Source organism: Geospiza fortis, unplaced genomic scaffold (genome assembly GCF_000277835.1).
Source record: "Geospiza fortis unplaced genomic scaffold, GeoFor_1.0 scaffold1, whole genome shotgun sequence".
Taxonomy (NCBI): Eukaryota; Metazoa; Chordata; class Aves; order Passeriformes; family Thraupidae; genus Geospiza; species Geospiza fortis.
This window is the reverse complement of record NW_005054320.1, coordinates 7187765-7201497: the sequence shown is the minus strand read 5'-3', so window position 1 is coordinate 7201497 and position 13733 is coordinate 7187765. Positions and strand designations below refer to the sequence as shown.

Genomic DNA, 13733 nt, shown 5'->3' with positions numbered 1-13733 from the left:
GCTATCCAAATTACCTCCTGAGACTTTGCTTGTACTCTATCAAAATTAAATCTTTTAAATTTACTACCCCTTTCAAATGTAGCCCTTAATGAGGTTACTCTGCTGAGGAAAGCTGTTTCCACATGATAGATATGCAGCAAATTGGCAGTGCCTTACAGAGAAGGGCTATAGGTTGCAACTTGAGGAAGTCCATCTTGAAAATAAAACACTGCATCTCTTTTTGCAGAAAGCCACTTCAGCTGCCAACACACAACTTTGTATTATAACCTCAGAAAGCTGAGGCGCAATGTCACTGATTTGCTTGCTTTCAAATTTCCTTCCACTATTCATGCCTCTCCCACTGTTCTTGAATCTCACAGCTTGCTGTCTTCCTCAGCTGTATGTTTCATCATAAAAAGTCATGTAGAATTATTTGGACTAAAAGCAGCTACTGTTTTCCATGTATGTATCATTGGCTGTGGCAAGGGAATATCAACAATAATTTGGTAAGGAATAGCTAGGATCAAGGACAAAAAAATAGATTTACAGGAAGAAAGCCTGAGATTGTACTCCAGCATATAAAGCTCCAGAGATTCAAGTATGAATTGTGACCCGAGTTTAATAACTTCAAATGGCTGTACAAGTAAATAATGAAGAAGCTATTTGTCTTTAAAAAGGGAGGAGCAGGGTGCTCAGGTGAAGAAATAGAAGTGTTTGTGCCTTTTAGATAACTGCTCGTTATCATTTGGAAATGGTCACCTCTGTTAAATATGTGCGCTTTAAAAAAATTAAAGGAATCTGGGTAGGCAGCCTTGGCCTTGTCAGGCCACAGGGAAGGAATGTAAGTAGTTTACTCTAGAAATAACTCTTTGATTACTGATTAGTAAGCCAGGTTGTGGGGGATGCTTAATGCAATGGAGATTGAAGGAGGAAATGTGTCCCTGGTAATAGCATAGAGGCGGCCATCTCAACCCTTTGAGAAATGTTGATGGTTTTTACAGACGTGTGTGAGATTAGAAAACAAAAATTGTTAAAATAGGCAAGAGCACAGAGCAGGAACAGAGAGAGAAACTTGCTATATTTACTGAGAAGAGCAAAGGGTAGGATTTGGGCTGTCTGAAAAGGGGGTGTTGCTATATGGATATGGGTAAGAAGTTTTGGAAAATTTTAAATGGGAAATAGTTGACTTTATAAAGGGAAACAATAAAGAGAACACTTAAAAACTGTTGTTCCTGGAAATATTTTCAGCAAGGCTGCAAGAAATATTTCCCAAGAAAATAATGTTTATACTGAAAACAGGCTATTATATTTTTTTCAGGACATAAAAGTAGCTGAAGTTGGCCTGAAGGATTTAATTGATTAGATAGCTGATTTTCAGAATTACCAGTGATTGTGACATTCTTAGAGTTTGGTTCGACATACAGTTCAGCGACTGTCGCTGGTTGTGAGTTTTGTTAATTGGAGATGTAATTCTGGTTTTCTACCATTTGTATTACTTCTCTACTGATGTACTTGGAAGAGAGGACACACTGAGAAAATTATGTCTTCATTGGAAAACAGTTATGGTTATTATTATCTGTTCTCTTTTGAAAAATTGGGTGATCCTGAAGTACATTGTAGCTCTGGACAGTAGTTTTAAAATACAGTTTGTATTTTAAAATCTGACAGTTGTTGTCAGATTTTAAAATACAAAAGAAATTGAGTTCTTTGTTGATTAAAGTGTAGACAGAATAGGGTGAATTAATTGGAGCTTTTTATACTTCTATTTCTTGAAATCCTAGTCAAATTATTGGGTAACCTCCTTTAAAAAATAAATTATAAAAGCAAGCAGAACACCTCTCTAACAGTCATACTCTTTTTAATGAAAGTTGTGTGAAAAGCAATGCTTCTCTGACAACGGTTTTCCTTGTGATGGCATAATAAACACTACCTAATACAATAGGAGTCGACTGAAAATCGTTTTGTAGATTTTTGCAAATATGTGATCTCTCTTCTCTGTTTCCTTTCATATCACTGTTGAAAGCCACATAGGCTGTAATGCTCCCTTTTTTTTTATTTGAATGGCGCAGTCAGCAGTCATGTTCCTCAGGGATTCTTGCTGGGAGCAGTTCTAGTGAACATTTTCTTTCATGACCTGAAGAAAGTAGCGAACAGAAGTTCACTGGCAATACTAAGTCCTTATGTGTAGCCAAATGCTATGCCAAGGAAAGGAATTTCAAAAGAACTCATAAAACAGAGTGGACAGGCAAATAAGGAGTAGAAGAGCTTTAAATACTTTAAAACATCTGGGTAAAAGTATTCTAAACCTTCTTCACACAATGCAGGAAAGAAAGTCCTGGAGTCATCATTGGCAGTTCTCTGAAATCATGGGCTCAGCACAAGCAATTTTTTAAAAAGTTAATGATATGTCATCATCACCACATCACCAGAAAGGGTATTGTGAATAAGACAGAGATGACGTTTTGTCACCATGCAAAACCTTAGTGTGCCCATTTTTTGAATACTGGGTGAAGTTTTAGAGTCTCTAGGATGAACTAATGACTTAGATATGATACAAAGGAGAGGAGTTCATGCAGCAGGGGATAGAGTAGCTGCCTTAAGAAGGAAATATTCAGAAGTCAGTGTTGAAGAGGAGAAGGCTGAGGCGTATATGCAATCACCGTTTACAAAATCAGAAAAACACTGAATAAGCTGGATATGGAATTGTTCACCAAATTGTGAAATATAAGAAACAGGTGGTATTCAAAGACAGTAAACAAACATGGATACATTAGTGGCTAAATTATTTCTTTACACATCAGGTTTAAGCCTCTGGAGCTTGCTGCTCCATGAGGTTGTGAAATGCGCAATATCAGCTGGTTCAGAAATGGATTAGACACATTCCTTGGGGAATCTGGATACATTACCAGGACTGGGCCAGGGATGATACCTTCTGATATTGCCTAGAGCAACAATTATGGATGCTGGAGAAGTGTGAGGGGAAGATACTGTAGGAAGCAGTAGGCTCCTGTGTTTGCCCCAAGTGCTAGTCCTGGAAATAGAGCATGAGGCTGCATTGCCTTTGTTGTGATCCAGTACAGAGTTATTTCTTACATTCTTGTGTTTTGGTTGTTTAATGAAGACATTTGCCTGCAGTTTTAAATGGACCTGCATCAGGTCCATCAGCAGAAGCTTATGGAGTTTGTGTGGGAGAATGGCTTCTCCTGATTGTGATCCATGGGTATTACTCAGTGAAAGGAAAAGTAGACTGAGACATTATTTTACTGGTGTCATATACATCATCATATACGTCTTCCAGTTTCTTTGTATCAGATTTGTGAAATCAATGTGATGAAATACTAAAATAGCTAAATGAGTAACATTTGAGCAGATGCACCATGACCAGCCAAAGGCAGCAATTACCTGCCCCTCTTGCCAAGTAAAACACAGTAGCTTAAACTGTGATTTAGTCTGACAAATGATTTGTGGTTTAAGCCTAGAACCTCCTGATTCACACACCAATATACAGCAATTTGGATGATGAATGCGGACTCATTAGCCTTCAGTACTGAATCTTATTCCAGCTGAAATTTCTACCCTTTGGTATACTTCTATGTATTTTGTCACCATTTTATCAGGCTTTTTCTTCAGCATATTCAGCACTTTAGTAATATTTAGGAAAGGACTGTGTGTTTGAAGATGGGAAGTGAGTATAACTTGGTAGGACCAAGAACTGTGTATTCAACCCAACAAATGCTGTTTAGATCACTTGGTGTTTTGGTTACTGATGTAATGTCAAATCCACTGATCCAGTGAAACACACGTGCAGTCTTGGCTGCGAAAGCAACATCTGACAGGGCTGAATCAATGACTGCCTAGCTTTTAAAGAGGGTTCTTGTCAACACAAGTGCAACAGAGCACCATCTCCTCTCCGTCCGTGACTAGAAGAAAGAAATGAGAAACCACTTTCAACCAGATGGTGATTCCTTCTAGATGAAATAGGAGTCTTGTGCTTAGTATTTTCCGTGAAGTTCATTTTACTCCAGTATTTTGTTGCACTTTGTCTTGTGCACAGAAGATTGCAGGTCAAATGAGCATGAGGGAATTAATAAAAACCCTGAATCTGTGGGAAAGGCAGAAAGAAGGGAAAGAATCAACCTGAAATATTAAACCACTAAGCTGTAGTCTGGAGGTTGGATACTTTTACACATTGGTCACCAAAGTAGTCCAATGACTACTAGCTAGGAAATTACTGTATTTAAAATGTGACAACAAAGGAATTGCAATTAATAATCCTAGTAGTTCTGACTTGTTAAGAAACACTTTTTACTGCCTTCTATCTGGGTTGTTATATCATATTGCAGGCATGAAGCTTTGAACCTCTTTGAGACAGCATGCTCTTAAAGATTCAAACCTGCCAATGTTGCAAAGAGTGAATCAAGTATTCAAGCAAAGGAGTTTACATGTGTGCTCAACTCTGCTATTGCTAAAGCATTTTCTTGTTTAGAATATGAGTGGATAGGATCAAAAACCTTGCTATACTATTTTAATATAGGGCATTCAATCCTGGCAGTGTCCAAAACTTTCCATTAGCTTGTCGCTTGACCTTACTGAAAAAGTAATATACAGAAATAAATGGTTTTCTCGTCTTTGATGCAATTTATTCTTACTGACTTTGAGAAAATATGCATATAAAGGAGGAAGATTTAAATAGATTCTAACTTCATACTTTCAGGTTCCTGAGCATGCAGAACTTGCCTGGATTCTTGGGTGCTTAACTAATGTGCCACGTCTGCTACGTTTGCCCCAGTGGAAGGTATGGACGGTTTGGTAAATTTAAAAGAAATTCATGGGAATTGAGTAGAAATGTTATCCTGGAAATACTTGTCATCTATGAAGTACCAACTTTACCTTGGTTGTTCTTGCTTTAGGTTTAAGTAATTCTGTAGTCCTGTGGTGGAAGGGGTAAAACATACCTCTCCAGGTCTGTTCCTCTTAGTGAACATTTTCCTGCTGGAAGCTGCAGAATTGTGGTTTTGGCAAAGATTTGCAGAAAAACTGTACTAAAAAGGCGGTTTGTTTGCTGTTATTAAACTGATTTTGCTAGAACATTCAGTGTTATTTCAGTGCTTGTTTAATAGCGCAAAAGTAATGGAAGATATTGCAGTGGAAACCTTGGGCCTTGCTGATTAAGGAGTTCCATAAACAGCTTTTCGTTTTCCACTATAAAGAGTGGCTGCTCTGTAGATTTTATGGAAGAGTGTTCAAAAGAGGCATATGTTTGAAGAGGAGTATAGAAATTATAAATATTAAAAATGTGCTGAGTGATATTGTATCTTAAATGTTTGCCTTTATGAGTGTCAAATGTTCATCTTAATCTCCGTGTTGCATCAGCCTGACTGCATCAACAGAGTTCTTGCATTTAAGTTCCTTGTATTTTATTTTGACATTTAGTAAGCAGAAAAAGACAGGAGAGAGAAGTATCTGAAAAAGGGGGAAAAAAACCCCAACCATTTAAGAGTAGTTTGGGCTTGCAGAGTTCAGAGCAGTCTTAAATACCTCCAGATGTTTTCTTTTTTCCTGTTTTCCTTCTTAATTAAATAAAACCAGTAAAACTTAAATACAGCAACCAGTGTTAATGCATGGCATAGATTAAAGCAAACCTTTTCAAACCTGAGGTTCTAAAGTTAAGCTCTTAAATCCTACTTTGACTGGATTGACTTTCCAGACCTACAGATAGGTGTTACAGGTGCTAGGCTTTGCAAATTAGGTTCCCTGAACTCTAGGCACTTAAGATGGAGAAAGAATTCAGGATCTGTTGGAGAGTGTGAGACAAGTCTAAATATATTTGAACAGTCCTAATAAAATAATTCAGATTTCAAGGGGGTTAGTATATTTAAGTATTGCTAAAAGTAAAACACAGATATGTCATTGCTAGAACAGAATTAGTGTTTGCAGCCTGACTGTCTTGATCTAGGTGATCCATATCAGGGACCAGTAAAGGACTTGAATGCATTAGGTGGATTTTGGGGAGCAGTGAGAACTGATGGAGAGAGCACTGGACTCTGTAGTTCTGGCTTCTCCCAGCTGTCACTGGCCATTCTGGTGACTGTATGTGATCATTGTGTCTTGCTCTCTAACACAGGTGTTAATACCTTTTTGTATCTCCATTATGAAGTGTTTCAAAAATTTATTGCTGAAGACACTATTTAAAAAATAGGAATTATGTGTAATATTCAAGTTTAATAACTTAGCATGATGGTTTTGCATTTGAAATCATTTCCATTAATAAGGTTACAAACAGAAAACAAAAGAAACCCTGTGTTCCCTTCTTACTAGAATATCAGAACAGTGTAGAGAAATTCATAAATATAAGATATAAACCAGAATATATTCATAAGGAGTGGATTTTACATGACACTGTCTTCTGTAGAGCTACATAATAAATTACTCAATTATTCAGAATTCTAATTAATTAAAATCACAGACCTTGATACCATTAGTCAAAAGTGTGATTCTTCTCTGTTTTTCTTTTCCAAACAGATGAAGCGTGCCAGCCAGAATAGCGAAGGAACTGTTGGTTTGTTGACTTACCCTGTGCTTCAAGCAGCAGATATTTTGCTGTACAAGTAAGAGGCAGAATGTGAGCCCATGGGCAATGTCTGTTCAGCTACATTGGAATGAATGCTTGTCAGGTCAACATGCTAAATTATTGAGCAGGGGAGCTGGGTGTGATTAGATCAGAAGATTGGAAATGGATGACAGACTCTCAAGTGGCTGGTTGAAATCTAGCCTGGTTAAAAAGCTACTGACAGGGCTATAAAGAGAAAAATCTGGTCATGTGAGAATAATTCTTAGGCAATTATAACAGACTGATTTTTAATTATATATAATACACTGGTACACTTTTTAAAAAGTAGTTATGCTTTATTTTATGCAATGTACTGTAGAGGTACTTAAACTGTCTGTATGTAGCATACCAATATGAGTGGGGGATTTTGTGTAGGCGAGTTCATACTGATGAAAAAGAGTAACTTATTGACTGCAGACTGTAGTACCTGGGCTAGTGCTGCAGTGGAAACAGCCCGTAGTGAGGGACTGGGAACTCAGCATGCCTAAGCCTGTAGCCTGGATAATAGAATTTGTAGTGCATTGTCATTACTGGTTGTATTTCATAATATGATTTAAACTGTCTCAGTAAGTAAATGTTGAAGACAGTGCACCATATATGAATTTTTTTTTTATGTTCAGAGCATATGTACTTTGTAGCATTGTTCTGAAGGAACTTGTGAGTATTGATTGGGACAGAGAATTAACACAGAACTGAGGACAAGGATGTCAGGTCAACTAACCAAGATTAACCAGTTGTGAATTCAGAAAAATGCATCTAGAGAAATCTCATGTTAATTGATCATAGTAGGGAAAACAAGACTGTTAAAAGACCAAGAGATGGTATTTCTAATTTACCTAAATTTTAACTAAAAATAACAGGAGGCAAGCAAAAGGCAGAATTATTTTGAATATCATGATTTTATTTGAAGTGAGTCCCATTTGATTGTCAAATATTTGAGTGATTTGAGTGTCAAGTATTTAAGAATGAAATTTAGACAATTTTATCAGAAATCACATTGTTTTGATTGAGCTCAACCATGTCTGTCTCTTCCATCTCTAATAAGATCAGGTGTTTCATCTTTCCTTAGCAAAGCCAGTGGTTTGTTGGCTACTATCTGTATTAACAGCAGGCTGTTCACCCAGAGCACAAAACAAGGAATTGAAAGAGAAACAATATCTCTTTGAAGAAACTTGACTTAACATCTTTAATAAAAAATGCTTTAATGCAAACAAAATAATATGAGAAACAAGAATTGGTGAGAAATGGAAGCACAGGAAGGGAACATCAGTCATGAAGTAGAATTTAGAGCTGGAGGAGGGGGAGAAACAGTACTAGCTCAGATGAACCAAGGATCAAAGAGACAGGAAAATGGACAGAAGGTAAATGCACGACAGAAAGAAGTAAAAATAGCACCAGAATAGAATTTTTTTTTAAAGCCAGCAAGGAAAAAGGCAAGGTATCGTGCAGAGACTTTTATGGAGATAATATGTTTTCTGTTTAGTGGCAAACTTTGTGAATATGGAACCATTTTGGCATATGGAAGCATTTCTTTTGACCTGCTTAAAGTATATTGATTATGGTAACTGATTTTCTCTCAGTTATAGGGCACTGTGATTTCCTATTGATTCCTACTGTAGCTGTTTTTAGGTTGCCTTGCTGGCTGGTTGGGAATAAAGGTGGACAAATTGATTCCTGGATATCAGCCCAGTAATTCAGAATTGGAAGGAAAGCGTACCATGTTGATCTGAAATTTTCTGGGAACTTAAAAGATGCATGGTGAACTTCCTTATTTTGGAACATGTCCAGTATTCATAGCTGAATACCCCGTAAGCCTTAGGAAAAAAATCTGCTGGGGGATGGGAGAGTAATCAAAAACTGGCAAGATTTCAAGTCTGCCTCATCTAAAAGAATCATACATTTTTAGCAAGTATGATTAACTGTGGGAAAGAATCACCAGGGGAAGTAATGGATTCTTCACCTCCTCGTGTCCTCTGATGCAGATTGTGTTTCTCTCCAGAAGTGTATTCAAGCCGTTAGTTCAATACAGAAAATCAAATTATCCTTTGAATCCAGCAGTTCTAATCCTCTAATAACACTTGTGACAATAGAAGCACTGGACCACATGATTTATACAATTGTGATGAAGAAGAAACACTCTCTTCTTTCCTTCCCTTGATACATCCTCAGTACTAACTTCTCAACAACAGTTATGTTTTCCTGAGACTTGACATGACGAGCTGCTTGCACTTTATGCCTTGCAGATCTTTCTTACTTTTTTTTTACACTATAACATGTGCTCTTTGATCTCTAAAGAGGCAGCAGGAGATACTAAAGAAACCTTTCTTTGAGCTGAGTTTAATGAGTTGCTCTTACAGGTATCTTTGCCATATATGTCTTCACAAAGGGCTATTTTTGCCCGTGGTTATGTGCTTCAGTTCAGCACAAAAAGCAGAGTCATCCTTGAATATGTTCAGTTTGGGATCTTGCTCCCACAGCACCAAATCTAGCTGGGACTGAGTGTTTGGCTCAGTCTGGCCCTCAGTCATGGCAGAAGCTGTTACAGTCTTGAGTAACATTTCAGCAGAACCAGAGAGCTTTGCTGAGTTTCCTGTGTCTGTCTTTTATTAAAAGGTCAACACGTGTTCCTGTTGGAGAAGATCAAGTCCTGCACCTGGAACTAGCCCAAGATATAGCACAACATTTCAACAAGAAATATGGAGAATTCTTTCCTGTGCCCAAAGCCATTTTAAGTGAGTTGGTTATTTTTTTCCCCTTAACTGCAATTTGAAGTTGAAGATGGATTTAAACATTGTGGAAATAGTTTCAGGGACCAAGAAAAGGGGGCAAACTGATATTAAGGGAGTGGAAAATTAAAAACTGGCAACAAGAGCCTAGAGTCTGTGAAAATGAACTCCCAAGATAGATATAAGGCTTTAGAAATCCATGGTTGAGGAATGTACGTGACGTCTGGTATTCTAGACCAGGGGGCCAGATGCACTCTATTGCTGCCAGTCAGCCTTGCTCTTCACGCACTGGACTTTTTAAGAGTAGGGTCTCTATTCCATGTTGCTCATTCAGGAGACATGTAAGCAACAGGGCAAGAGACCTCTAGCAAGCAGAATTCTTCAGTGTCCAAGTCAGAGATGTTTACTTTAAGGATGCTGAACAGCCTGTTGGTTTATATGTACAGTGCTCCAATTCTTTTTAAGGGTGTTTAATATATGCTTGAGTATTTCAATATGTGTTTGTCACAGAGTTAAGACTTTAAGGTTTTGATCTTAGTCTCAGGAAGACTTACAAGGAAAATCTTCTCAGCCATTTTTGAGCTGTAAGGTCATAGGCCGGGGGGTGAGGAGGAGTCAGATGGCGCAAATGGCATGTTTGCTAAGAAACGTGAAGAATTGGGCAAGGATGAAGCATTGCATCTTTGTTGTAAGTAATGTAGAGGAATGCACAGCAAAGACCTTCGCCCCCAAAAGGGCAAGGAGCTCTCACCTTAGAAAAGACAGGCAGTAATAAACCTTTCTCAATTTTCAAGCCTCAGTGACGAAAATTATGTTAGACCTGTAGTGGTGTTTTGAGAATATTAGGGATTGCAAACGCTACAGTTTCTAATGGAGTACTAAGCACTATAAAGAGGAGCTGAGTGTAGCCTCTGATGCAGGTGAGACTGTTTACCGTTAAATAAAAAGCTCAATTTGGGAAAAAAAAAAGGAAAAAAACCATTTCATTTTGCTCCCAAAAAGCATTCCTTCTTAAGCTCACAAGTATATGCAAATCAACAAAAAATCCTAGATGAATGGAGAAGGTAGAGACCTATTCAGACTCAGTAGCTGTAGACAATTGAATTACCTAGACTCTTTCAAGTTTGCAGAAAAGACTCTTCCAAAAGGTGATTTCAGAACAAAGCACTTTCTGAATTGTATGCTGGAAAAACCCTTATCCTTTCACTGAGTACATAGGCCATCTATGAGCAGTATGCAGGTAATTTTGTTGGCTGTATTAGGTGTCTAAAAACAACTGGTATGAGTACTCTGTAGATAAATGATACTTTAGGTATACTCCATGAATGATATTTCTTGGTGAAAAACTGAAGCAATGTGGATTGATGCTGTTAAAGTACTTTGCAATATTCTCCTAATGCCACTTATCTGTTTAATGTACATGCATGTATCTTAGCAGTTTGTACAACACCCACACCTTTCTTATCTAAACAGTGCTTTACATCTAACAGAGCTGGTCAGTGTTGAGTTAGAGAATTTTAATAGCTGTTTTTACTGAGATTCAGGAGAATTTCCAAGAGATTTTGAGTGGAAGAGTTTCCTGAAATAAGGAGATTAACTGTTATAGGATTTTTTTTTTTACCAGTGGAGTTAACCTGTTTCTCCACTGCTCAGAACCATTCAGTAAGGTGCAGTAATAGGTGGGGGAGAAATTTGGGGGGAAATCAGCATGTAAGCCACATAAAATATTAGGAGTAGCCCCAGCAGAAGTTCCTGCTTAGTGAGGATGGGAGAGATGGAAGGGGCTTCATTCAGTTTATGAGAGGAGAAAGGTGGCTTCTTAGAAGGACAGGAAGGGCACAAGGACTAAACAGAACATACATGGTTGTGCTCACAGTTCATTTTTGAGCAAGGATAAACAGCTTAATCATATAGCTGCACACTGTTCTTAACAATTGTCATAAGAAACCATTGTCTGTGCTCATAATTTTTTTTAAAGGTACAACAAAGAAAATAAAATCCCTCAGAGATCCATCGGCGAAGATGTCCAAGTCAGACCCACAGAAGTTAGCCACTGTCACCATAGCGGACAGCCCAGATGAAATAGTGCTGAAGTTTCGCAAAGCTGTGACTGACTTCACCTCAGAGGTGACCTACGAGCCCGCTGCCCGCCCCGGTGTCTCCAATCTGGTGTCCATCCACGCTGCAGTGGCGGGGCTGAGCATCAAAGAGGTGCTGCACCAAGCCACGGGTCTCGACACTGCTCACTACAAAATGGTGGTAGCAGAGGCCGTTATCCAAAAATTTGCACCCATCAGGAATGAAATCAAGAAACTCCAGGAAGACAAGTCTCATCTGATAAAGGTTTTAGAGGATGGAGCAGAGAAAGCCAAAGAACTGGCTGCTCCTATCTATCAAGAAATAAGGAGACTGGTGGGATTTCAATAGAAGCTGCTGAGTAGTTGCAAGGACTTTTGTATCATGGGACAGAGATTTTGTTATTTGTAGCAAAATCATTTATTAATTATTAATCATTTTGGTTTGAAACAAAAACTTTTTTTCCTGGAAGATCCAAGGAGAACATTGAGGGTGATTGCATTAAAAAATGTGCATGAAGCCAGGTATTTCCTGTGGGACCAGCATTAAGCTTGTCTGGCTAGTCAAAGAGGGAGGACAGAAGCAATCACAATTCACAAAGAAATTGTGCAAAAGCAGATTATAAAGTTGCCTGTATGGGGTTTTGGATTTTTCCATTGACCACTGCAAGAAGCTAAAGTGTAGGTAAGGTGATCAGAATCTAGCAGAAGGCTTTGTAATCCCCTCAAGAACATACTTAGCTGTGTATGTGCTGTTGTTACACATGGACAATTTATCGTACTGGGGGTTATTCAGCTTTGATATGGTGATTGAACATGTTCTTGGATAACCAGAATAAAAGCAGACACTTAAAAATAAATGCTCAGGATGATGAAGAAGGAACTTACTGCTTGTCCTTATAGTTTCATCAAATTCAGTGTGAATTATTTTTTTGTATCTATGTAGTTTGTATGAAGCGAATTTCACTTCTGCCATTTGTGCCATCCTGCTGGCCAGGTCTAAGGTGCTTCAGTGAGAAATGACATGTGCTTCAGCTGCCCCCGTTTCACCTGCTGTTCTGTTTAACAGGCAGCTGCAGGATTTTCAGTTCAGCATCAAGTCTAGAATTGCTTTAAAAAAGATGTAGAAGAGAAGATGTTATCCTGAATCAAAGAAATCTTGGGTTGAGAATCAGAGAACTTTCTGTAAAGTTTACAAAATCGCTTCTTTAGAAAATTGTGCTAAGGTCAGAGCCAGACTAGAGTTAAATAGATCTTTATGGACTCTTCACTACTGAGCCTTGAGAAAGTGTAGTGATGGGAGAGCAGTGTTAGCCTGCCCTGATCTTGGGCCTCCCAACATCCACAGACTCGGACCCATAGATTGTGGCACCTGTTGGGGAATGTGTGGCAAAGGGGAATTGCCAAAAGGAGACACCATGTTCTGAGGAGGGGTAGTAGTACATGTTAAAAGGTAATGAAAGCCCTACTGATCCTGTGCCAGCATATTTAGCTGTGTCGTTACACTTCATGGTGCTGTGTATGAAATTGCTGTACTGTAAATTGAGTTAATCCTGTGCTCTGGCAGCTCATAACCATGCTATGACTGTGGCATTTGTCATGAAAGATGGCAGTCTTACATGCCTGAGTTAGTAAAACATGGGGAGGGGGTTCTACACAGTGCAGTTGGTTGGTTGGTTGTTTTGGGGTTTTCTAAAAAGCAGTATTTAGTTAATTATAGTGAGTTAATTCAGAAAGAAATATTTAATTTTTCAAAACATAAAGCTGAGAACTGAGTGTCTCCAGATCTGTGCTGAGACCTGTATTTATTTGTTAGGGATCTGAAGAAGAGAACTGCCATGCAAGAACTTGATGATGACAGATCTTCTAGAATTAGTCAAGACTAGAGAAGCAGAGTGGATGGAGACAGACTGATTGGAACCAAACTCAGTGTAGACAAGCCTAAGGTAATGTCCTCTGGAAAGAATAAGTATATTCAAAAGTTGTCCCTGGTTTTAAATAAGCTGTAGTGGATAAGGAAAGAACATGTTATAACTGTACATTTTTACATAGTTTTACAAAGCTTTTGTCAGTGTTTAACAGCTGCAGTAGAGCACTAAGATGAAAAAATAAGGCACACAATTACTGCTGCTTCCTGACTTGGCATAAAATGTTTGCTGTGGCGCTCTTTAAATAGATTGATTTCTGCAAAGGTCCCACAGTGTGTACCTTGGGAAAAGCTAACACTGTCCCCATGAAGACTCTGAAAATCTTTAATACTAGTGTATCTAGTTTCTACCTGTACCTCTTTTTCACTAGCAAAGATAGAAGCATATATTCAACAGACAACTTAGAGTTTCAAGG

The 13733-nt window shown here is 38.3% G+C and overlaps 1 protein-coding gene across 1 annotated transcript in view; it reads left to right on the top strand.

The window, feature by feature from the left end:
- WARS2 (tryptophanyl tRNA synthetase 2, mitochondrial) overlaps positions 1 to 12273 on the top strand; it is a 39325-nt gene extending 27052 nt beyond the window's left edge. Inside the window, exons 3-6 of the mRNA XM_005420587.2 lie at positions 4694 to 4774; positions 6502 to 6587; positions 9203 to 9321; positions 11294 to 12273. Of these exons, the coding sequence (XP_005420644.2) occupies positions 4694 to 4774; positions 6502 to 6587; positions 9203 to 9321; positions 11294 to 11742 (735 nt within the window). The 3' untranslated portion in view covers positions 11743 to 12273. The remainder of the gene's footprint in view (positions 1 to 4693; positions 4775 to 6501; positions 6588 to 9202; positions 9322 to 11293) is intronic.
- Positions 12274 to 13733: the final 1460 nt, after the last annotated feature.